The sequence below is a fragment of the Apiotrichum porosum genome (genome assembly GCF_003942205.1).
Source record: "Apiotrichum porosum strain DSM 27194 chromosome Unknown scaffold_3, whole genome shotgun sequence".
Lineage (NCBI taxonomy): Eukaryota > Fungi > Basidiomycota > Tremellomycetes > Trichosporonales > Trichosporonaceae > Apiotrichum > Apiotrichum porosum.
The window spans coordinates 2,865,636-2,888,652 of NW_021167110.1; the positions used below are offsets into that span (position 1 = coordinate 2,865,636).

Below are 23,017 nucleotides of genomic sequence, written 5' to 3' on the forward strand. Positions count from 1 at the left end.
CGACAGATCGGGGCTCCTCGTGACTCATGCTCGGTGCTACTACCTAAGACCGGAAAGACAGCCGGCCGGTCTTGCATGGTTGAGGCTTTCTGCGACCACGATACAGCACACTGTCTGCGTAGTGCAGAGCGCAATGGCTCTGACGATCACGAATGAGGCTCTGATTTCATAACAAACCCCGGACCGGCACCCGGAGGGACAAGGCGAAAGGACTGTGGCCTCCATTCTGAGCAGTCTAATCAATACTGCTGTGTTGGTTATTGGCACGGCCTGGGAGACGCGAGCCCAGCAAACATGTCTTCCTTGCATGTCTGGCCCCTGGGAAAGCCTTTCGTCTTCCTACACCCCTGAACCGAACATGCATGTCGCCCTATTCAAAAGTTAGACGGAAATCATCTTGGCACTGAAAACGACAGTAGCCGCAGTCCCAAATTGAAGGCCAGCCGGTGTAGACTTGGCATGGCAGCCGAGAACGGCATCCCAAGCCCCCAGCAACAGCAGCGCGCCCATGGTAAAGACTGCGTGGTTGTCGTGTGAGGGGAAACAACAGTCCACCAGAGGATGTGTCGGTGTTGGCCGCGTCAGGGTGCGTTGTTCCACAGACGACGGCATGTTCAGGCACTCGTTGGATGAAGAACCGAGCTGCCATGTGGGCGTGTCGTCTTCCACAGCCCATTGGAGCTGTCGGGAGACGGTCTGAATGCCCGTCAGCCACCCCGTTGATTACTGTGTGGAGTTGAAAGCTTCAGCGTCCTACTTTGGTATCCATTTCTCTCGCCTGCGCCGCGAAAAGGATGGTGCAATGCAATGGAAGAACTGGGGACCCACACGATCTCCAAAGCCTCATCATGCTGACAGACCCTGGTTGGAACAACGGTGGCGGCCGGCGGTTAGCCGCGCCGGGCGGTAGCGACATCCGAGCGACGGCGGTCGCCTCCTTACACCGCGTGTTGATCCATTGCTGCGCACACACTCGACACATGGCTTGCTTTCGGTACAAGATTCTGCCATGGCGAACGGTCACCTGCTCATTTGGTCTTGATTCATGTCAAATCCACCGTTCAAATGTCACTGTCCTCACCGGGAATCGGACCGGAATTTGCCTTGTTTCCTCTCACCACACATCCATATCACAAATGGTCTCACCCATCGTCCTTTTGCCATTCGGGGTTCGACTCTGCATCGGACGCGGTGTTGTTCATTCCTCCGTACCTGACATGTACACGCACCTGCGCTTGGCAGACCGCCAACCACGATGCAAAGATGAACCGAAACGTTCGGACTACGTTGTTGCGTCATGTATATCCAGGAAGCATCCGACTGTGTGGGTGGTGGTGAATGGAGACGCAACATGGAAGTAGCCGTGGCCACCGGACCGGCAAACCGGATCGTTGCTATTTTCGACGAGCATGGCGTAGGCGGCGGATGAACATTGCACCGCGTATACAGGCTATCAGCGCGGGGGGGTACATGGTTCCGCAGCTACAGATACAGCTCGACAACAATAACGCAGCGCTACGTGCACTCGCTGCATTCCACCATTGAACAATGACCTCACCGACCGAACAGAGTACGATTGACGCTCTTCACAACAGCTGGGTATGGATCACACCGTGGGCCGCCGACACTGCATCAGCCGACACAGCCGCCCGACTGGTGACCTTTCAACGCAAGTTTCGGCTGGACACTGTACCCACCAACACGACCATTCATTGTACAGCGGATACCCGTTACAAGTTGCTTGTCAATGGCCACCGTGTGGCTCTTGGGCCGGCACGGTCCAGCCCAAGCATTTGGCTTTATGACACCATCGACATTGCCCCGTTTCTCACCATCGGCGACAATGAAGTGACGGTGACGGTGCTACGCTTCTCCTTGACAATTCGAGCCGGAATGCCGTTTGTGCGCACGCAGTTTCCCGGTCTAAGCATCGTCGGCACCATCGGGTGCATCGACCTAGGGACGTTGTCAGACGGCTGGAAAGCGAGAGTAGAAGACAACATCAAGTTTCCATACGGCCTCGTCGACGACGCCTTCCTGAATGTGAGTCACGGTTCCTGCCTTGCACTGACTGGCCAGATCTACGAACGCGGATCGCCCGTGTCTGCTCAAGACGACTACAGACTGGTACCAAAGCCGTACGCCTTCAAAACGGTAAACGGTGAACTCGCGCCATGGCGCCTGCGTGCGCGTCCGTATGACCTCCCAGAACAGTCACCAGTCCATGCGGCCAACGTCTACGCCGTCGCTGGCTCAGGCGACAGCGACATGTGGACCGAGTTCCTGCAGCGAAGCAAGCCGATCACTCTTGATGTCAACACCCACTCTCGCGTCGACTTCTCCGTTGACTGCCATTCGACGGCCTTTACTCGCTGGAAACTGGCAGCACAGGAGCCCACGAGTGTCACCCTGCGCATCACGTACTCGGAAGGATACGAGTACGAGAAAGAAGGGAGAGAGTATCCCTGGTTCCGTACCAAGGGCGACCGACTCGACAGCGTTCACGGCAAGATCATTGGCCCATATGACGAGGTCACACTGGAGGTCGGACCAGAGGCCGTCGTCTACGAGCCCTTTTGGTTCCGGACCTTTCGTCTCATCCGCCTTGAGGTCGTCGTTGCTTCGGGCCCCGTGCAACTCGTCTTGTTTGAGGCCACGCAGACAAACTATGCTCTCGGTGTCAAGGCCTCGTGGCAGGAACCTCAAGGCGAGTACAGTGACCGCATTTGGGACATTAGTGTGCGGACATTGCGCAACTGCATGTACGACGGTTACAGCGATTGCCCCTTCTATGAGCAACTGCAGTACGCCGGCGACGGGCGCTCAGTGTGTCTCTTCCATTATCTGCTGTCTGGGGATGACCGTCTCGCTCGCCAAGCAATCCTCTCGTTCGCCTCCTCAGTCACGGCCGAGGGCCTCACGCAGTCTCGCCATCCGTCGCACATTACCCAAGTGATTGCAGGCTTTTCGCTTTACTGGTGTCTCATGGTGTCCGACCACATGCTCTACTTCAACGACATCCAGCTGGTGCGGTCACTTTTGCCCCGCATTGACGGTGTGCTCGAGTTTTTCCAAAGCCACGTCGATGACCTGGGACTTGTCAGCGGCATCTCGCCCGACATCTGGCAGTACGTTGACTGGGTGGACGGATGGCACGCCACAGACAACCACCCCGACAAGGGTGTGCCAACAGCAGGCCGAGTGACCAACCGCCACACCTTTTTCAGCATGCTCTACGCGTTCACGCTCCGCCAAATGTCCACTTTACTCCAGCAAGTGGGGCGTATTGGTCTTGTGGCCGAATACGAGGCACGTGCAGACGCTGTCGTGGCTGCGATTCGCAAGCATTGCTACGATGGGCACTTCTTTACGGACGCTGCCGCTGTGGACGTGGCAAAGTTGCCGCCTACGACACCCACGCTGTACTCACAGCACTGCCAAGTGTTTGCGGTCCTGTGCGGTGCGGTCCAAGGGGCTGAGGCGGCACGCCTACTTGGCGACGCGTTTGCACCAGACTCCAAACTCGGCAAGTGCTCATACGTGATGCTGTTTTACGCCTTTAGAGCGTTCGCCCTCGCCGGTCCAGCGTTTTACAGAAGCATGTTCTCTCGTGCCCTTGCTCCCTGGCGCCGTATGGTCGACAAGAACCTGACGACCTGGGAGGAGGACGATGTGCGTGAGCGCTCCGACTGCCATGCCTGGGGCAGTGTACCGATCTACGAGTTCGCTGTCGAGGTCGCCGGTGTGCGTCCTGTTGCACCGGGCTGGAGCAAGATCGAGTTTGACCCCAAGCCCGATCTCGCAGAGGGCGACGAGGTAAACGCCAAGGTTGCGCTTGGGAGGGACAATGTTGCCACGGTCAGTTGGAAGAAGGGCGACGGTGTGGTGCTGCTCAAGCTCGCCCGCCCGACCGAGGTGCTTACCAGGGTGGTCGACGGAGGCTGGCAGAGCCACGGTGTGGTTTCCGAGGTTGCAGCTGCAGTTTGAACTAGATCCAGGCCGACAAGCCGATGTATATGTCATGAGGAGACATGCTCTGTGGCTGCGAAACAATGAACGACTGGCGGCCGCCTCGTTAAGAGCTGCCACCCCAGAGGCCATGACGTCATTTGCCCCGTGGGGCGCTGTGTGTTACCCCACAACATCACGTGATGCACCCGCCCCCCCCCCTCTCGGCTGTGTGTTTGGCTCTCGACCGTCATCTCTACTGCTTACTGACAATCTCCCCGACCACAGCGTCCATGGCAACAGCAACAGCACATTGTCCGGCAACTCGTCCATCTTCAAGTGTCCCATTTCCGCGTCGTGAATGGAGTTCAGCAACGTTCGGCGTTCCTCAGCTCAACTGTCCCGGGGTGACGGTAAACGAGATTACCTGGGGGTGCAAGAAGGCTACCGTGGCACTCATCAGCATTGTCGATGGCCAGTCAACTTGGCGGGCGGCTGTTGAGCCGCCAACCCTCGTCCTATTGGCACTGTGCGACTCCGCCCTCCTCATGTGAGTCTCCTTTTCTCTCCACTCCCGTAAACTGACCATTAGGAACGATAACGCGCGGTGCCCAAACCCTTTGCGTCCACGACCCAGGACACACGAGGCGTGGTACAACGAACGGCTCTTGGATATTGACAAACTGTATGAGGCTGTGAGTCGCACTTTCCCATCCAGCGCACTGTCACATTCTCTTTGTTTGGACCTCAGCGCGCCACATCAGTGCCCACCCGTATTAACTTGTCTGCAGGCCAAAGACCTCATACCCGCGCCTGCTCTGCCGTCACTGGATCTCTTCAAGTCCACAGCCTTGAATGCCCTCCACATCGGCTGGTTCCCTGGTGTCGACGCGTACGAGTTCTTGCCTGCCGCCATCCAACCCATCTTCCCGCGCTCGACATTTGCTTCCTACGCTCCTGGCCCCTCCGACGCGGCAGCGTACGGCTTCTCGATATGGGAGGGCTCTGTCGACCCGTCGACCGAGGAGGACCTTGTGGAGCAGGCTGCCCGCCTCGCTAAAGAGCATGGTTTTTCCGGCCAACGCAGAGCCGCCGCCCCAGTGTCCCTCTTGCATGGTCTACCACCGATCCGTCCGCCCTCCCCGCCGGCCCAGCTGCGTGGGTACCGACGTGTTGTGTAATTCCGGCTATGCAGTACGCCCGGCACGCAAGACGAACATGGACACACCTTGAGAGCAATGTGTTGTGGATATGTAGTATATTAACTGACAGTAAACGTGTAATGTATGCCTCTCTGTGACTTTGAGCTGCGGGCTTCATCACCACGTCACCACTGTACCCGCGAGAATTCCTGAACTAGAGGCAAATACGAACGTGTGCCCATGTCTATGTCTGGTCACATCATCGCTCCAGCGGCCAGCCTACTGAGAAGCTGGTGAGGTGTGTCTCTAGCGATTCGCTTTCTGCCTTCTGCGGGGATGCCAAACACCGCTCTTATGGCCTCCCAGGGTACCAGGGTGTGGTTGTGTGTCGCTCGCCATTGCCAGAGTGTTGCGATTTCTGACAGTGCAAGCATGCTAACGATCCACAACAACAAACAGCGAACACGAGGGTCGTCACCAGTGGTTGACGAAGCTTGGCAGATCCATGGGCTCTATAACCCAACAGGCGGCGCGGAATCAAAAGTCTACAACAACAATGGCCCATTTCTTGCTCTTGTTGTCTTGTTTGTCATTGTCGCCACCAACCAACACAACCATGGCCATCCCACAACAGGTTAAACGCTTCCCCCGCGACTCGTGGGACACTGTCATATTTACACACCCACCCATCCCACAAGGCATGTTAGACGCAAAGGCTACCTGGGCTGCATGCCAAGCAAGCAAGCACTGGCAACGGGCATTCGATGACGACACAAACACCACAACCGTCGATGATGTCGACTTTGCTCTCGCCGTCTTTGATGTCGCCTACCACCTGTACGTAGCATCCCCACCACACGCCCACATACTCTCCCTCTCTCTCTCTCTCAAACCAACCCACGCTCACATCCTCCCAGCAAGGATTACCTGCTTGGCGTCGCCCTGCAGACCAACAGCCGCATCACAGACCCCGACAACTGGCGTAAGCTCACGGATCATCTCATTGCCCGCGCGTACCGCATCGCCTGCACCTCCGTCTCCGCACGACTCCCACAATTCTCCCTACCCACGCTAGATGCTGTGCGCGACTTTGCGCGCGGCGCCATGGACTGCGTGTTCGAAGAGGGCGTCGATTCCTGGGGGCGTCTTGTCCCGTGCAACGGCTATGACGAGTCCCGCTACACAGACCGGTACATGCCTGATCCCACCACGCTGCCGCCTCGCGCATTTACTGTCGTCAACCACTCACTGGACAACGACGACGAGCGCCTTGTCCTGCTCCTCGACCACGACGGCAACATCGTACGCCAGTACACTGGCAGAGATGACCCAGACGATGACAAGCAAGCCACCTCATCTCCCACCTCTACGATCTCTTCGCCAGCGCATAACCCAGACCACGACTCTGACATGCCATCACCCAGCACGATGGGGTCTTCTACAGCGTCCTCATCCTCGAACTCGTCCCCGTCCTCGCGCTCGACCGCACCAAGCTCCGACCCACCGGCTGCGGCTCACGTGTCTACCCCCGAACACTGCTCCCCGCTGCACCTGCAGACGTCGCGTCGTTGAACGAACCGGTATTGTAAACACCACCTGCACCACTGTTGTTACCACTTCATGTATATATTGCTTCTGTCCATGGTCCTCCTTGTCCAGCCACAGGCGACGAAACTCCTTGTGTGGCCGACTACCGCGTGTGCTTCGGTGACGGCGACGCTGGTTCCGCGTGCATCGTCTGCACACGCCTGTCAGCGCCCCGCGGTCGGAGGTTGGCAAACTCGACCCTCTGTTTCTGGGGGGTCGGCGTCGGCGGGCGCATGGGGTCGGGCCAGCCACTTAAGGCAACATCTCCAGGCTTGGTATTGGCCTGGAATGCGTTGCCTGCCAGCACCGCAAAGAGAGAACGCGGGGTGACGACCACGTTTGGTTCCACCAACTCGCGCACCAAGTCGAGCGTCTCACGGTCCTCGGCATTGTCGTGCAGCTCGGCGAGGCTGCCCGCGCCTGGGTCATCTGCACCAGAGTCCCCATGACCCAGAGGGTCCACTCCGACTGCAATGATGGGCGAGGCAGTGGTAGTGTCCTGGTTGAGCGTCGCCTGGGCGTCGGTCAGCAAGTGGCCGGCCGAGAGTACAGGGTACTCACGTCGTGAACCGTGAGCCCGTTTCGGGTGACGAGGAACGACTCGCCGTCGGACATGCAGGCGTCGCGGCAGCCCCATACCCAGGCATAGGCGGGTCCTTGCAAGACCTTGCTCAGGCTGTTGACGAGTGCTTGAGGGAGGGCCTTCCGTTGGTCGCCGCTGGTGATGCAGGTGTACTCGACGTCTGTTCGGTCCCGGGCTTGTCGTACCTCGACCTGCTGCCCCTTGAGCTCGCGCAGCCGGACCACCGGCGATAATCTGGCCGCGGTCTTCAACTCGACACAGGCTACGGCTGTGACTGCGGCGTTGCCAGGGACAGTCTCGCCATTGTCCGCAGTCTCGCGATCTTCACCCCTCGACACAAGGATGTCCGCCCAGGCAGTATGCGTCTTGCCGTCCCAGTGCTGGTACGAGCGGCCTGCCTGTACTTGGATACGGGGAGGCCGAGACGTGGCAAACAGCTCGCCAAGCAACAGTTCCAAGTCGGTCACGACGCGCTGCTGGAGCGATGCCTCATGCTCGAGGGCCGGGCGTGTTCGCGAGACGGTGCCATGCGGCGCATGTGTGGAGCGTGTGTGGAGGTGGACGAGGTCGCCAACGGTGCGCTTACTCTCGCGCAAGTCGGTCATGAGCTGCTCGAAGCCGTGGAACGACCAGGTCTTGGGAAAGCGCAGTCGCAGTAATCTACCGTTGTCCGCGAGGGTCACGCTGCGGGCAAGAGTGGGGACGACCGACTTGACCTCCTTGTCGTCGTACTCGACGCGTTGCTCCGCGGCCCAGTGGACAGGATGACGGTAGAGATCGAGAAACGTGTGCCATGGCGTGTCCTGGGCTGCTGGTAGACATGGTGGCAAGGAGGAGGAGGAAGAGGAGGACATGGTGCTGAGTGAGTAGTGGAGACGTGTGTGATGGAGACGATGACGGGGCACAAACATTGCTGGCGGCCATGATAAGTCTCTGTGCGTGGAGCTGGGGCGTCAATGTCAAGGGGGTCCTGTTGCAGGTGAGGGTCGAGGATGTCAGCACAGCCGCTGGCTAGCAGGGGAGTCCACGAGTAGGGTGAGAAGTAAGAGCGCGCTACCACATGGGCGTGAGAGAGATGCGTTGCTGGTGCTTTAACCCTCACAGACGAAGAGGGTGAGAGATAGAGTATGGATATACCGCCCACCTTACCAACGACACCACTACTATCAGTTTTGCCGCAAAATCCAGGATGTTTTTCCGAAAGCGAATGTTCTGCCGTCGTATCGTGCCAGTCACGTATGTACGCTGTTGCTCAACGCACGGGTATCAGGGAGGCACAGACTCGACGCGTGCTTGCAGAGGCGCTGTTCCAGACAAGCGGGTTAGCGCAGCTGAGAGCTTTCTTCCTCTGGCCGATGGCGCGACGCAAAATGGGTGTGGCTTGTGTTTCCCCCGCCCACCGTACCACAGTTAGCCCTAGTACTGTGATGACCATTGCTCCGTCCCAGGGGCCTGTTGGGAACGTCACTGATGGGATTTTCCGTGATGCTTAAGCGTACTGGATGAGATAACTGCAGCACGCTGCAGCTGCCCTGACGATCGCCTTAGACATGTCGGCTAGTTGTGGACCTGGCAGAGCTGTTGTTATCGCTGGTGGTGTTATCATCGGTCGGTGCCATTAGTCGCTCGCGTGAGTCTCCACCTCCACGCTGTTGCCAAACAAGGCCAACGGTTAGACATCAGTTGTGTTGTCTGTGTAAGCATGCATGCAAGGAGCGCAATGCCGACTGGGCACCATCAAGATGACACCTATGGCGCTGTTGGATCCGTCATATCCTACTGGGAACAACACCACGCGCCTAAGCGCCTAGGCGTGGCTCACCATACTCATGTCATTCCCATAGCCTTCGCAATGGACCACGGCTGCCTCTGTCGATGAGCAGGCAGTCTTTTAAAAGACGTGAGTGCGGCTCACGGCGTACTCTTTGGTCCCTCCCGGGAACCGTTTATAGCCTCACTCTCAAACCTCGGGGCACTGTGCTGTAGCTTGGAAACGCGGATGGACCCACCACGATCAGGGTGATTTGGAACGGCGATGTTCACGATTGGATTGGTCGCCGACGGCCACCCTTCCCGTTGTATGCACGTTGTGCGTCGAGGGTATGGCGTTGAATGTCGTGTTTTTCCTCGATAGGAGCGAGGCTGCCCGCCCTGAGGCATGCAACGTCTACTCGATGTCGACAGAGTTACGTCGTTTATGGTCGCGTCCGTCCTATTTATTGCTGGACGTTGGTGTTCTGATGACCTTGGGGCTGTCCCCCTCGTCGCGGTGAGGCAATTGTACAGTACTGTACGTCCTTGGCGTACCTGTGTTGTTGGTATTCCAGGCCATCCGGCGATCCACCCAACGCTTTTGCTGTCTCACCCGTCATTCCACGGCTTTGTTTGTCTGCCGCAAAACCCAGCAGTGCCTGCATGTGCTTATCCTGAGAGAGTGCATGGCGCCTTGGCATACCGCAGACGTCGTTTCACCTGGCGTTGAGCTTGCTCGAGCTTGATCTCTCGAGTTGCGCGCACATGCGACTGCGCATTTGCGCCGGCTATCCCTGATGGGACAGCCAGGTCAGCAGGTCCGTTTGCAAAGGGGACGCTTGCGTGGGGCAGAGCAGCCAGTACGCCACTGGCCACGGATATGGTTTACTGCTGACTGACCGAGGTGTCGTTCGGTGGACGACCCTTGGTACCTGGGTGCGCGAGGGTGTGGGGTGGCGCATGGCTTGCAACGCCATGGCCAGCACACCCATATCTCCAGAAACATTATTGTCTGACCTGAAGAGCGCTCCGCAGCTCGGTGTGCGGTGAACGACGACGACGACGACGACATCACAGATACAGATCAATTCCGTCCTCGTTCTCCCATCTTTGCAGACGGTCACGAGTGCTGAGGGTTTAGCCGACGAGCGACAAACCTTGCGTTCGCTTTGAGACCAACCAGACCATCATCAACATCTCCCTCGCATCAGTCGCTCGGGATCGACCTGGAACGCTGCGTCAAAGGAACAGCACGGCAGTCACCACGGACAGCCGCGAGTCGGCAGCGCCGACATGGATCGCAATCCTGCGTGAGTTTGGAAGAACACAGCCGTCGCTGTGCCCACAAGTTCCACTCGACTCTTGCATCCACACTGTACACTGTCCGCAGAAGGACAAGTCGCTGACACCATCCAGCTGCATCCTGTGCCGCGGTGTCAAGGTGCGCATTTGACTCTTTGTTGGTTTGCTGACAGCCAGGTCAAGTGCGTCAATGACAATGACCTCAGTCAACCGTGCCAGCGATGCCGTGCGTCCTGCCCAGCCGCAACCATCCAGTCCCCGTTCATCCGCTGACCAGTGCAGGCCGACTGGATGTCCCATGTGCATACTCGAAAAAGCGCAGACGCTTAAAGGCTGGAGAACGGTGCGTCAACATGCGTTTGCGAGTGGAGGAGCTGGCGGCTACTGACAAAGCACAGTGCAGCTGAATCATTGATACCGGCGACAATCCATCCTTCGTCGTCACTCACCTCAGACCGCGAGCGTGCAGGACCTACGTCCTCCTTGCCCGTCTCCGCCATTGCAGCAGCCGACACCCCAGGCCATCTGTCGCACCCTCACTCGCACGGACAGTCGCCGCTCGGGGGCGTCGGGCCGTCCGTCACCGAGTCCCATTTGCGGCGTACCCTCCCACGCGCGTCGGCCATCCCCGACGATGCAGACAGCGCAAAGGGAACATGGCATGAGCTCGAGATTGCTACAGGCGTCGAGGCAAGTCTTTCCGTGTCGACCGGCCGCCAAAGGCGCAACCTGTTGGACGATCCAAGTGAGTAACAGTTGTTGCGCGGACACGGTCAACTTGGCTAACCGACCGCCCGCAGTCGTTGTCGGATACCTGACCGAACACGAGGGAGCGCGCATGGTCGAGCTGTATCACCAGTACCTCAACCCAGGTATTGCTCTTCTGGACCCCTACCGTACGTGCCCACTGTCTGGCGTGCCCATTTTTGCTGACAGCCCAGTCCATTCATTCACTTACCTCCGCGAGCACTCGGCGCTCCTCCTCTCGGCGGTCCTTGCCGTGACGGCCAAGTTCTTCCACAAGGAGCTGTATCCACGTCTGGGATCACACTCTCAGCGTCTCATATCCCGCGCCGTCGAACAAGGCACGTGTACAACAGCAATCGTTCAAGCCATTCTCATTATGGTCTATTGGAAGGAACCGAGGGACACGTCCGCGTGGATCAAAATTGGACTGGCGATCCGAATGGGATACCAGCTTGGGTTCCACACTGGCAACATTCCAGACACGCCCCTCGACGACGAGCTTGCGCTACGCGAAAAGCTAGACCGGGAACGAACGTGGTTCGGTGAGCTCGACTGGCTTGACCCTTATCAGCACGTGCTAACCATTTAGCGTTGGTAGCGTTTGACAAGACGTAAGTAGTAGAACGTCAGCCAGTGCTGATCCCAAAAGTTATGCTGGTACATTCAACCTCCCAAATGCCATCAAGGACAGCGAATATGGTGACGTGAGTCCATTGCCGTGGGAGCGAAGCGCACACTGACTGCGACAGATGGAACAATGGATCAACGACCATGGCCACTTGGACATTGACAATGACTTGCGCCTGTGCTGCTCCTTGGAGTGAGTGTACTCTGTGTAAAACTGGGGCTGATGGTAGAACCCTCGTCTTGTTTGACGGCGTTCGCGCATGGCGAGCCGAATGTCGCGCCTTGTCACCCCGCCAGGCCCTGCTGCAGGTAGAGGGTCTGTTTGATCGGACGCAGCAGCTCTACGCCAAGTGGTGTAACCGCGGCCCAGGTCTCCCGCGCGGTTTGGGCGAACGACAGAAGGGTATAATCACCTTTGTGCTTCGACACGTACTGTTCCAACTACGCTTTGGCATGCTCAACTTTGTTCCACCAGAGCAGGTTGAGATGGTGCTTTCCGAATGTGTCGACCGCGCCGCAGCCTACATTGAAATCCTGCGCATCGTCACACGCAATGGCACATGGTCGTTCCAGCAAGACATTGCCAGCGTCAAGACGGCTGCTTCTGTTGTCAGCATGCAATCGGTAAGACTTCATCCCCGCTCATGTTTGACTAACACTTCCTTCAGCTATACTACCGTGTATCCAGTGAACAGCGTCCCATCGTCCTCGGCATCATACAGGAGATGCACCAATTGTGTGTCAACGTCGCGGATAACCAAGCCAACTCGCCTAGTGCGTTCGTGGGGCGTTTCCTCGAGAAGGTTCTCAGCAACATTGAGGCTGGGATATTGCAGGCTGAGGCTGAGGCCGCGGCAGAGCAAGCTCGAGTGCAAGCGCAAGCCGCAGCCCAAACCCAAACCGAAGTGTCAATGGCTACACTTCTCGCCACCAAACGGTCGCGCTCACCGACCCCCGAGGTACCTGTCGCAGCCTCAGAGTCGAGCGGCCCGGTCGACCATCTCGTATTTGGCGACCTCACAGAGTTCCTTGGCATGACTGGCATGTCGCTGGGTGACACAGGCTCGACCGACGAACAGTACTGGTCTTCACTTATGGCAACCCTCCCCCTCAGCATCAACGACTTTGTGTAGCAATAACCTCTATATTCATGCAACTGTGTGTGTATCATCAACACCTGAAGTTGGCAGTCGTGGACTCATGGATCGTCTCCTGTTGTCGTCATGACGGCACTGACGACCAAAGAGAACATCCTGATTGGTACATTGGACAATTCACAAGAGTTTGGTATGGTATGGTTCTGCTCTACTTGTAACTTCTGCAACCCGTGTTCCTCATTGATGCGATGCGGAACCCTTCTCAGGCAAATAAGACGTCGTTGAGAAGCTCGGGACGGTGGATGTGGAAGGCCCGGGCTGTGACGATGAGCCCGCATGGCCACCCTCGTCCCAAGCGGGCACCTCGACAACCGCATCCTCCATGGCAGCCTGGTACGACGGGGCCTGCATTTCATAATCGTATGCGCCGCCCGAGCCGGATGGGCCGCTACTTGGGAATGGCGTCACTGCTGGGTATCCGCCGGCGGTCATCATCGGTGCCATTTCGGTCTTGTCGAGGTAGTTCGAGTAGGTTGATGGCGACGATGTCGATGTAAGCCGGCCGAAAGACTTGCGCCATGTGGTGCGGCTCGCGCCAAAGTGCTTCAACACATAAATGGTCTCGAAGAGTACCATGGCGAGAATGAAGAGGGTCCAGATCCAGCCGACAACGAGGCAAACGTAATGGCCGATAAGCAAGCCGTAATACACATACCAATACGAGACGCTCATAAAGCCCAAGGAAACGAGTCCGCCCAGCGCAATAGCGCCAAGGAAAGTCACGTCGGCCATTGTGCTCACGAACCAGGCGTCTGGTTTCTTTTTGCGCACGATGCGACTCAATTGTCAGCAAATCGTCTCTGGCACTTTCCGCTTACAAGGCAATAAGGTAGATGCTGGACAATGTGGCGATCGCAAACGGGATGATGACGATTACATACATCCATGGGCCATGGCTACCGCTCCACGAGTCTAAACCTGTCACTCCGTCAGCTTATTGACCCCAAAGAAACACTCACTGTCCCATATTGCCAAGCCACTAACAGCACCGAAAGCTAGGAAACACGCGAGGGACAAGCCTAGGGCTGTCCAGACGAGGGTGGACTGGGCGCCGTTGGCGCGCTCATGTGACATGGTTGTTGGTTTGGAGGAGGGCTGGGTGTTGAACAAAGAGGGGAGATCGTATAGTGGTTTGTTCGTCCACTTGGGCTCATAAAGACCGATTTTGCCATGCCGCGCTCACTGTCAGACTCGTGACGGCATCGCACTTGTCAACAGGACGGCGGTGGGCACAGCCTTGACGAGCCAACCTACCATGGCTGTGTCTGGGCAGGGGAGCACGCGGGGTTGAATGACTGTTGCATGGACTGGTTGAACGCGCTTCCCGCGGTTGGTGCAGCCGCAGAGGAACAGACTGGAGACGACTCCTGCCAGGGCATCCCCCTCATGTTACACCAGACGAGAGAACCCAACGGAAGTCAGTCGTGAAGCATCCTGGAGGCAACGATTCCCAGCTGTCTGTACTGTACATATGCAGAAGGCTCGCCAAGCCTCTCGACAGGACCGGACCGCAGACCAGAGGCATGAAGTTGGAGGGCAACTCAGTGATCAGTGATCAGTGACCGATCAGCGACCACATTCCTTTCTGCCCTGTCCTTATGCTGAACCGCCCCGATGGTTACAAGCCCACCCGTTCCATGCATGCAGCACAGAAAGGAACACAATGATCTTACTACACATAAAGCCTACTATCCAGTCGTTGCTGCTGACACGATACTCTCACCGAATGGTATCTGATTTGCGGGCTTCGATGTCATGAGTAGACGCGACGCGTCCTTTCCGGGTCCGCTGTTGCAGCGAGTTCCGCAAAGGGTCTTTTCCAGGTCGCCCAGTCTCTCCCATGGTTATCCAGTACCCAGATGGTTTCGTACAGGAGAACACCAAAGAGGAACATGGCCCAGACCCACCCCACAATCGTGGTGAGCATTGCCACCGCCCGCGGTCGTGGTTGTGCCACCTCCCAGAGACCAATCGAAGGCGTGAAGGCGCCAATTGACCCCAGACCACCAAGGGACAGTATAGTGAGGACAACCACGTCGGTTAGGGCTCTGAACATTGTCCACAGCGGCCGGGTTAAGCGCACGATGAAGCTAGCAGTCAGCACAGTGCCCACTCTAGGGAGTCCTTACAAGCTCGTAAATAATGTTAATGCCAAGAAGGCAATCGCACACAGAGGATAGACAGCCATCACGCTGGGGTTGCCTGAGCTATCAGGATAGTTGGGAATGTTGTTAGGATCTGCGTGGAACACCTCGTCTGGCTGTCAGCGGGGATGCTGGGGCATCGTGGTGGCAGATATGTGATCACGGTCTGAACAATAGAATTCGATATCTACTCACGATACCGATTGATGTACGCGATGCAGAGTCCCGAGGTGACCACGACGGGAATAGTCAACCCAAGGGAGATCCCGAACAGAATTGTATGCGTTCTGCTTGGTGTCATGGCGGATGGGTACGCCACGGATATTACAGGTCGTTCGATGTGTACGAGTGAACTGCCGCTGGTGGACCAACTGCTTGACCAAGTCGTGTAGAAGGATGACGGAGAAGAAGGGGACTCCTATCCACTCGGACTGGAGCTTATGGACACCAGTGTCTCATAGAAAGCCTGACGGTTCAGCGTCGCACATTCATCCATCTGATCAGAAGCTCCCCAGGTTTCGTCTCCTATGCTGGATTTCCATGTCTGCTCCCCAAAGATGAAGATATGATTTGCTTTCGCCTGTCTGCAGATGGTGCCCTTGACCAGGGATGAGATGTAAATGAACCGCCAGACGTGAGCCGAAGCTGTGCCACAGAGACTGTTTGGGGTCTCCAATGGTGGATGACGTGAATCCCGACCCGACGGGTCGTGTCCCCTGGTGAACATTGCCGATGGAAGTTGTTGAAGACAATCCCTCTCGCATCCCACCTTCGCAGGTGCCGACTTGTGAACTCTGGGTTGAAGCTGGAAGGAACACTTGGGTTATGCAGTGGGTAGCTTGAGCGTAGACGAACCCGCATGTTCAGTACTGTGTAGCACACTCAATACAAAGGTGACATGCATGCATGCGTCTATTCAACCATGCTACACCTCCATGAAAGGCCTGCTCACTGCTGTTCCGTTGGAGCCAGCACCGTGGTTGCGACCACGGGAACGTGCCGTGCACTGTTCCTGGATAGCCTGTCCCGCCGGTTGCAATTGGCGTGCGTGGAGCGACAACTGGATATCATCAGAACGTGTGCACGACAACACTGTGCCGTGTTTCACGAGGGCCGCATATCCCGGTAGGCCTGCGTTTGAGATAGATTCATACCCAACAAGTCAATAGGTTAGGTTGAGCGGCACGAGCGGACAGCATTGTCACGTTGCTGTGCAACCACGAGTCGGTGCGGACTGCATGCCAAGCTGGAAACCCAGCTACATATGTACGGCCTATTCTCTCATGTAGTGTTCTACCTGCGACACGGTAACAGTCATTCATACTCCTCACTGAAAGCTCCACTCCAACATCGACAACTAGCCGCTCTAACAGAAACCACTGCAACGCGACCAACTCTGCACCACTCTCAACCAACCATGGTCGCTGGGAGGGCTCGAGCGAGCAAGGCCCTCACGTGGCTCTACGCTTTTGCGCTTACACTTTCTCTTCTCATCACCGCCGGGGCAGTGCCTCTGATCCTCACGGTGGCCGCTTTACGTGAGTGATATAACGAGCAGATATGCCGCAGCGTTGTTCGCTGTGGATATCACCACTTTGATCCTGGGAGGGTGAACTGACAGGTGCTCCTAGACGAAGTCGAGCCGGGCGAATACCCCAACTATTTGACAGACACCAAAGGTGGTGGCGTTGCAATCTTCGGGGTTGCATTCCTGTCATTCCTCTACGACATTGGCTAGTAAGTTTCTTCACCGTTTGCCATGGTGTTGCTCCGCGAGACTGACCGACACAGTCTTATAGCACGCCGCGCTGGTGCGAAATTATCCTTCTTCAGCATTGCCACTGAGCTATACATTCTGGGAGCGATCTTTCTGACCGCAATCATCACGGTCGGAGTCTTCACTTCTGTTGCGTTGGGATGGGTCAGAGATGTCACGAACAGCCTTCCATCAGACAAGTGGAGTCAATGGGGGATCGTGAGCCCCACTGCCAGTGCGATTGCGGGTATTGGATGGTTGTGGGTTGCTGTCCTCCTCGGCACACTGCTTTTCGAATCCATCTACACTTTGATCCACCATGGACGCAGCCCACAAGTCTGGAAACGCTCGTTCGACCAGGTTACCCAAAAAGTCGTCCCTGGAGAATACCAATACCCAGAGATTGACAAGACGGAGGTGATCCCCATGATCGATGGCTACTCGCAGTCACCATACTCCAGGGGCGAATACGAGCCTCAAGCACCGACGTACGAAGAGGTGATGGCCGACGACACACTCAACATGACCATGCCGACCTTTACATCAAACATGGGTGCATCGTCGTCCGCGTCAGGAAGCTCCGTCACCGACCAGACGAGCAATGCCAGCTACCTCTCAGCCGGCGCCGCAAGTCGCACAGTGTCTGAGAAGGGCAAGCGGGTGTCTATGGTCGCTGTCAATAGAGTGTAATTGTCGAGCTGAGCAATGTTTGTATCCCAAGGCCCCCGTCATGTACCGTGCTCTGCATGTTAGTGCTCTAGGTTAGTGTCTCGTGAGGCTTCCCTGTCAGCGTCTCCGTGCGGTAGCTCAGCTCATGCTGAAGGGTGATGCCATGATGTGCTCTGCCTCGCTCGCTCTCTACGCCCAGTCGCTCCACCTCTCCAGCCCTGTCGTCACCTTGCACCCATCTGCGAGGCCCTGGGCCACGAGCTCGGCACCGAGAACACAGTCGTTGACGCTCACGCCGCCATACCCTGCGCCAATGACACTGAGCTTGCCAGCCCAAGAATCGTCGTCCAAGGGATCGCGCGTGATGACCTCGTGCAGTTCGCGTAACCGTCCACCGTGGCCGGGAGCATATGTCGGAATACAGTTGGTGTTCAAGTGGGGCACGACAAGTAGGGGGTTGACGGTCGCTAGCCGGGGGAAGACCTTGAACAGGTGCGTAAGCGCAAGTGTACGCAGTTCGTCGTGGTTGGGGATGGGCACGCGACCAGACGAGTAGGACGACCAGTAGGGACCGCCGAGCATGACGGTCAACTTGGTCACTTTGCCCTCGAGACCGCCGTCGTCTGTGCCGGGAAGGGCCGTCGAGTCGAACACCACTCCCAGGGCGCCTTCCGGGTTGCTTGCCACCAGCGAGGTGCTTCGTGGGATAAGGTAGCCAAATCCTTCGGGGTGGACTGCCGAAGGGGGGAGCGGATAGACAACGTTGACCACGCCCACAGTTGTTGAGGGGTTTGCGTTGAGATGTGGGAGAGGAGACGTTGCCGGAAGGAGATGGTCGAGGTGCTTTGGAGGGAGAGCGGCGACGACGTGCTCGGCTGCAAGTGTCTCGCCAGACTTGAGAGTGATCTACAGAGTCAGTGCGAGTTCAGACAAGAAGGGGGGGGGATTGAGTGAAACCCACCTTTACACCATGTTCTTGTGGATCCAGGCGAGTCACGGTCTCGTGCGTGCGAACAACCGCACCATGTCGCGCTGCCCCGACTTCGAGCGCCTGTGTGAGGCCCTCGATACCTCCTCTCAAACCATACATGCTCCAACCCTTCCTCTCGTCCCCCAGCGGCCCCAGCTGAGCCCACGCGCGGGCCTCGGCGGCCTTGTCCTCTTTACTCCTCGCGCCGAGGAGCATGCCGAGGACGACGCTGCCGTACTTTTCCTCGGCCGCGTGCAGAATACCAAATGCTGATCGCAGACTCAGCTTGTCAGGGTCTGCAGCGTAGATGCCATGCACAAAGGCCGAGGCCACGCCAGCAGCGTCGGGTCCAAAACGGCGAGCAAAGAACGAGCCGACGCTCTCGTCTGTCACGTCCGCGGCGGCCGCACCACCTCGTGCGCGGAAGGGCTCGAGGAGTGCGCCCCGGATGAGAGCCTTGACTGGTGCAGGGGTGTTCCAACCCAGGCCGACACGCTTGAGCGCTGCGGTGTCCGTGTCCAGGAGGTAACGGTTCTGAGCTGCAGGGTGCGAGTTTGGGATGGGAACAACGTCGTCACCGAGTCCGACGTCGTGGATCAGCCCCAGCATCTTGGCGGCACCGACGCCTCCTTTTGGTCGGATACTCCTTGGGCCAGCTTCGCATGTGACAGTTCCCTCTTGCCTCCGCCCATGCTCGTCGACAAACGCGACACGGTGTCGTCGTGAGCGGACCCATCCGCCTAGTCGAGGTGCCGAGTCGATGAGGGTGACGCGGTGCAGCCCTGATGCGGCGAGGCGGTACGCGGCTGTGAGACCTGCGAGGCCACCGCCAATGACGGCCACAGTGCGCGGGGTGCGGAGCATGGGTTTGGTGGTTGCTTTGGATCGTTTGGAAATGGGAGCGATGTGGAGGATTGATGAAGACGGGAAGGGGGATGTGGACAACAATGGTGGAGGTTGTGAAATTCGCCGCCGCTGCTTGCCGAGACGTGGACCGATGGTGACAAACATCTGGGATCTGGGAAGCGACATGGCCCGAGAAAACAATAAAGCCCTATGCATGATCTCTACAACTCCCCCGCACATGGTCCCCTCTGCTCTCACTGGAGGAGGCCGAGCACACCGTCCAGTGCAGCCTTCGATACCTCTTCACGCGACTTTGAAATGTCGACCACCACCACTCCAGCCTCGGCGGAAGGGTCCTCCAGAGTTGCCAGCTGCGACGCCAGCATCGATGGCTTCATAAAGTGGCCCTTGCGGGCAGCAATGCGCTCGGCCAGCAGCTCGGGGGTGCCCTTGCAGTACACGAACACGGTCTCCATCTTGGGCTGGGCATGTCAGCTGGGTGTTATCCGGGGGGAAGGAGGAGGAGGAGGGGGAGTGGGGAGGGAAGGTGTACGAAAGGTCATGGTCAACGGCGGCTGGTCGCACGACCACCGATCGGCAGCGGCGACGACAGTGTGGCGGCGACAACGAGCGCCGCTTGAAATGCGTGCAGGAGCATCATGCCCCGGCGGCAAGCTGCACTCGTGCCAGCATCCCATCCCGTCCACCATCCCATTCCTGCCCACCTTGCCTTCTTCGCTGATACTCACTGGGGTTGTGTCCTTGACCTCTGCGTCGCCGCGAAGGATATTGCGGTACCACTGCTTGAGTGCCGACGAGGGGATGACGACTGCTGGCCTGCCCAACTTGCCAAGCTCACGGGGGGACTTGTCCCACTGCTCGCGACAGACCTTCTCTCCGGTCGAGCGGATGACCTGGAGCCAAGGCAGGCGGTCCTCGTCGGTCAGGGGAATGCCGGCGCTCATCTTGGCGACGTTGGCGGCGGGGTGCAGGTCATCGCCGTCAATGAAGGGGATGGAGAGGCTGTTTGCGAGGTCTGAGCCGATGGAGGACTTGCCGCTGAGGATGGGGTTAGCACAAGGCGACCTGGGGGCCATGGGGGGCGAGCGGCGGTGCGTACCATGATGCGGGGCCCTGGCGGGAGCGTGAGCGGTTGTTTTTTTTGCACGAGGAGAGAGCGGGGGGTGGGGAAACGTACCATGACGACGATGAGGAGAGGCTTGGCTGTGGAGTAGTCGGCCATGGTGTTTGTGTGAGAGATGTGAGAGAGAGTAAGGTGTGTCAAGATATGGGGGGTTATCCTCGACGGCAGCGGCGATGATGAGGAGAAAACGGACAGCTAGCACTCCCGTTAGTTGCCGCGGATGACCGGTCCGGAACGCCGGCGGCGGCGGGCGCGGCGGGCGACGGGTGGGTGGGGCGGCGGGCGAGTGTGGGGACCGGGGGAACGTCTGCTCCTGTACATGCACAGGTGCATCATGTGCGAGCAGCCGGGGGGCCAGTTGCATGCGCTCTCGTGTGTGTGTGCAGACTGTGGTTGCTTATCGTTATGGTTGTTGTTCTTGACATGCACGTCACCGTCGCCATCGCCGTCGCCGCGCACAGGCTGGAGCCGTCTCTGTTGAGAGCCCCCTCGCCGGCCCGAAAATTCAAAAACGTCATCCCTCGTCCGCCATCCCATCTCTGTCACCCATTCCACCCATCCCCATCCCCATCCCATGCTCCCATTCTCAACCCTCCTCTTGAGGAAATACTACGAGGCTATAGGGTGGAATGAGGACAACCTGTACTCCAACATCACTCGCAGCTCGGCAGGTAGGTCGTGTTCCAACCGTCCATGCCAAGGTAGAGTGAAATGACTGACCTACAGCGTTGATGTGAGTTGTCAACAGTCAACCGCCCCACATTCTCCGACATCGGCGATGCTAGAACGGCGAGGTGGTGGTGTGCTCCACGATGGAACATGGGCGCGTTCAACATAGAGCGCCCTACGTGCCGACGTGGATGGCAGGTCTAGGAAGGGACCGACCAGGTCACCCGGTCACCACATCACTTCCACCCCTCGCTCGCTGTCATCGCCATCGCCTGCCGCGCGGCGTTGCAGTGCCAGGCATACTTTTCCACTCATTGTTTGCCCGCCACGGACCAACTTGCTGACACCTTTCCTCAGAGACTTTCCCGTCCCCGACTCACTCCTCCTCCAGCTCGCCAATGCCCCCACACCCATCTTCTTCACATCATATGCGCTTGACGCCTTACCCCAGCTGAATGGCAGTCTCAACTATGTCACAACAAGCGAGCCTCTTGTGGTGAGTTACGCGAAAGTGTGGTCATGGAACAGACGGAGCGCAGAGTGGAAGCAGTCGATGTGATGCCTCGTTCACCGTCTTGCCATCGCCAGCTGGATGAAGCCTATCAGCTGGAAACCTACCCCGCCCCACTCACAACCTGCTCTCTGGCTCACACTTCCAGGTCGGTCCCTCGCGGTCCATGCCTTTCCGTGAGGTGGTCGAGCGTTTCCGCGTCTACCCAACACCCACCGTCCCGCAACCGAAGGCCGAAATCTGGCAGGGCGGTCGCCGCATCGAGGGGCGCGACTACCTGCTCTACTCGCGCCTACACCTGCCTACCATGCACCTCTCAGGTCTAGCAAGCACACGCATTGCGCCTACCTTGAATGCGCAGGTGGCGTTTGTCCACCAGCCGGCCAGACTCGCACCACCATCGACGGCGAGGCAGGCCGGTGACGCTCCGCCTAAACCTCAACCCGTCCTTCCACCTGGCAACGTCTTGCTGTCTCTGCAGCACGACACGGGACGCTACTCTGGCGAGTACACCTACTCTGCTGCAGATGCCATGTTTGGCTTTAGGGGCCTGTACAACTTTGGCTGGAACCCAGAACCACGTGAGGCGCGAAGCACGGCAAGTGGCGGTGAAGCGACGTCGGGCGACAGCAAAGTTCGCGTGGACGAGGAGGAGATGATGGACGGCGGGTTGAGAGGCCGGTTCAGTGCTGGCGGAGAGGTCTTCTTCAGCATCAAGCAAAAGAGTCTGGGTGGTGAGTTGCATGACTGCGTGCCAGAGTGACATACTAACTGCTGCAGTCTCCACTGGCGTCCGCTTCACCACGCTGCCCCCCGCTGCCGGTCCCAACGCTCCGCCCCCGTCGCCACCCACCACCATCACCGTCCTCTACAACCCACTCATTGGCTTCCTGTCCACTGCCTACGCAGCACAGGTATCGCCCAACGTGTCACTCGCAACACGTTTCGGCGTCAATGTCTACTCTTACGAGTCGGACTTTGCCATCGGTGGCGAATGGTGGGTGGGTCGTCGGCGTGGACGCACCAATGGGCCCGTGGTGGAAATGACCCCCGAAGACCGGGCGGTTGCTGCCAAGAGACGGACTCTGGGCGGCCGGCTGCGCGACAGCCCCGACGACGAGGTGGACGTCGACCTCGACTTCGAGACGACACTGACCCCCGTCGAGCCAGATGAGGTTCACCTCGCGGACCTTCCCCCAGGTCTGGCGCGTGCACGGATGAGCCGCGCAGCGGTCCTCGCTGCCGAGGCAGATGCAAGGGAACGGGACAGGGAGCGCGACGGCGTGCTCAAGGCGAGGTTGTCGGGCAACTGGTCGCTGGCTCTCTTGTACGAGTCTAGGGTCCGCAACTGTCTCGTGTCCGTGGGGTTGATCACGGACCTGCTGAGCGGTACGGGGAATGCGATCAGAAGTGTGGGGTTGGAGGTTCAGTATTACTCGTGAGAGAGGGGACATGTAAGATAC

The 23,017-nt window shown here is 58.1% G+C and overlaps 10 protein-coding genes across 10 annotated transcripts; 6 read left to right on the top strand and 4 right to left on the bottom strand.

Annotated features, from left to right (window-relative positions):
* Positions 1–1,893: 1,893 nt before the first annotated feature.
* EHS24_006685 (uncharacterized protein) lies at positions 1,894–3,987 on the top strand (the record flags this gene model as incomplete). The annotated part of the gene is made up of 2 exons (XM_028622088.1): positions 1,894–2,043; positions 2,080–3,987. 2 exons carry the CDS (start codon positions 1,894–1,896, stop codon positions 3,985–3,987), a joined length of 2,058 nt encoding a protein of 685 aa, XP_028478540.1.
* A 254-nt stretch (positions 3,988–4,241) lies between these two features.
* On the top strand, positions 4,242–5,129 carry EHS24_006686 (uncharacterized protein; the record flags this gene model as incomplete). The annotated part of the gene is made up of 3 exons (XM_028622089.1): positions 4,242–4,498; positions 4,541–4,643; positions 4,740–5,129. 3 exons carry the CDS (start codon positions 4,242–4,244, stop codon positions 5,127–5,129), a joined length of 750 nt encoding a protein of 249 aa, XP_028478541.1.
* A 577-nt stretch (positions 5,130–5,706) lies between these two features.
* On the top strand, positions 5,707–6,679 carry EHS24_006687 (uncharacterized protein; the record flags this gene model as incomplete). Its single annotated transcript, XM_028622090.1, has 3 exons — positions 5,707–5,927; positions 6,008–6,392; positions 6,515–6,679. 3 exons carry the CDS (start codon positions 5,707–5,709, stop codon positions 6,677–6,679), a joined length of 771 nt encoding a protein of 256 aa, XP_028478542.1.
* A 101-nt stretch (positions 6,680–6,780) lies between these two features.
* EHS24_006688 (uncharacterized protein) lies at positions 6,781–8,114 on the bottom strand (the record flags this gene model as incomplete). The annotated part of the gene is made up of 2 exons (XM_028622091.1): positions 6,781–7,191; positions 7,239–8,114. 2 exons carry the CDS (start codon positions 8,112–8,114, stop codon positions 6,781–6,783), a joined length of 1,287 nt encoding a protein of 428 aa, XP_028478543.1.
* A 2,191-nt stretch (positions 8,115–10,305) lies between these two features.
* On the top strand, positions 10,306–12,821 carry EHS24_006689 (uncharacterized protein; the record flags this gene model as incomplete). The annotated part of the gene is made up of 12 exons (XM_028622092.1): positions 10,306–10,322; positions 10,429–10,453; positions 10,492–10,540; positions 10,597–10,657; positions 10,713–11,059; positions 11,115–11,210; positions 11,256–11,603; positions 11,651–11,672; positions 11,711–11,765; positions 11,811–11,881; positions 11,919–12,312; positions 12,357–12,821. 12 exons carry the CDS (start codon positions 10,306–10,308, stop codon positions 12,819–12,821), a joined length of 1,950 nt encoding a protein of 649 aa, XP_028478544.1.
* A 201-nt stretch (positions 12,822–13,022) lies between these two features.
* EHS24_006690 (uncharacterized protein) lies at positions 13,023–13,919 on the bottom strand (the record flags this gene model as incomplete). Its single annotated transcript, XM_028622093.1, has 3 exons — positions 13,023–13,623; positions 13,664–13,763; positions 13,805–13,919. The coding sequence occupies 3 exons, from the start codon at positions 13,917–13,919 to the stop codon at positions 13,023–13,025; spliced, it is 816 nt and encodes a 271-aa protein (XP_028478545.1).
* A 2,487-nt stretch (positions 13,920–16,406) lies between these two features.
* On the top strand, positions 16,407–17,435 carry EHS24_006691 (uncharacterized protein; the record flags this gene model as incomplete). Its single annotated transcript, XM_028622094.1, has 3 exons — positions 16,407–16,527; positions 16,621–16,726; positions 16,781–17,435. 3 exons carry the CDS (start codon positions 16,407–16,409, stop codon positions 17,433–17,435), a joined length of 882 nt encoding a protein of 293 aa, XP_028478546.1.
* A 168-nt stretch (positions 17,436–17,603) lies between these two features.
* Positions 17,604–19,248, bottom strand: HEM14 (oxygen-dependent protoporphyrinogen oxidase; the record flags this gene model as incomplete). Its single annotated transcript, XM_028622095.1, has 2 exons — positions 17,604–18,320; positions 18,376–19,248. The coding sequence occupies 2 exons, from the start codon at positions 19,246–19,248 to the stop codon at positions 17,604–17,606; spliced, it is 1,590 nt and encodes a 529-aa protein (XP_028478547.1).
* Positions 19,249–19,484: 236 nt separating this feature from the next.
* EHS24_006693 (uncharacterized protein) lies at positions 19,485–20,473 on the bottom strand (the record flags this gene model as incomplete). Its single annotated transcript, XM_028622096.1, has 4 exons — positions 19,485–19,712; positions 19,980–20,289; positions 20,351–20,364; positions 20,429–20,473. The coding sequence occupies 4 exons, from the start codon at positions 20,471–20,473 to the stop codon at positions 19,485–19,487; spliced, it is 597 nt and encodes a 198-aa protein (XP_028478548.1).
* A 475-nt stretch (positions 20,474–20,948) lies between these two features.
* MDM10 (Mitochondrial distribution and morphology protein 10) lies at positions 20,949–22,996 on the top strand (the record flags this gene model as incomplete). The annotated part of the gene is made up of 5 exons (XM_028622097.1): positions 20,949–21,045; positions 21,101–21,107; positions 21,401–21,539; positions 21,703–22,288; positions 22,335–22,996. The coding sequence occupies 5 exons, from the start codon at positions 20,949–20,951 to the stop codon at positions 22,994–22,996; spliced, it is 1,491 nt and encodes a 496-aa protein (XP_028478549.1).
* Positions 22,997–23,017: the final 21 nt, after the last annotated feature.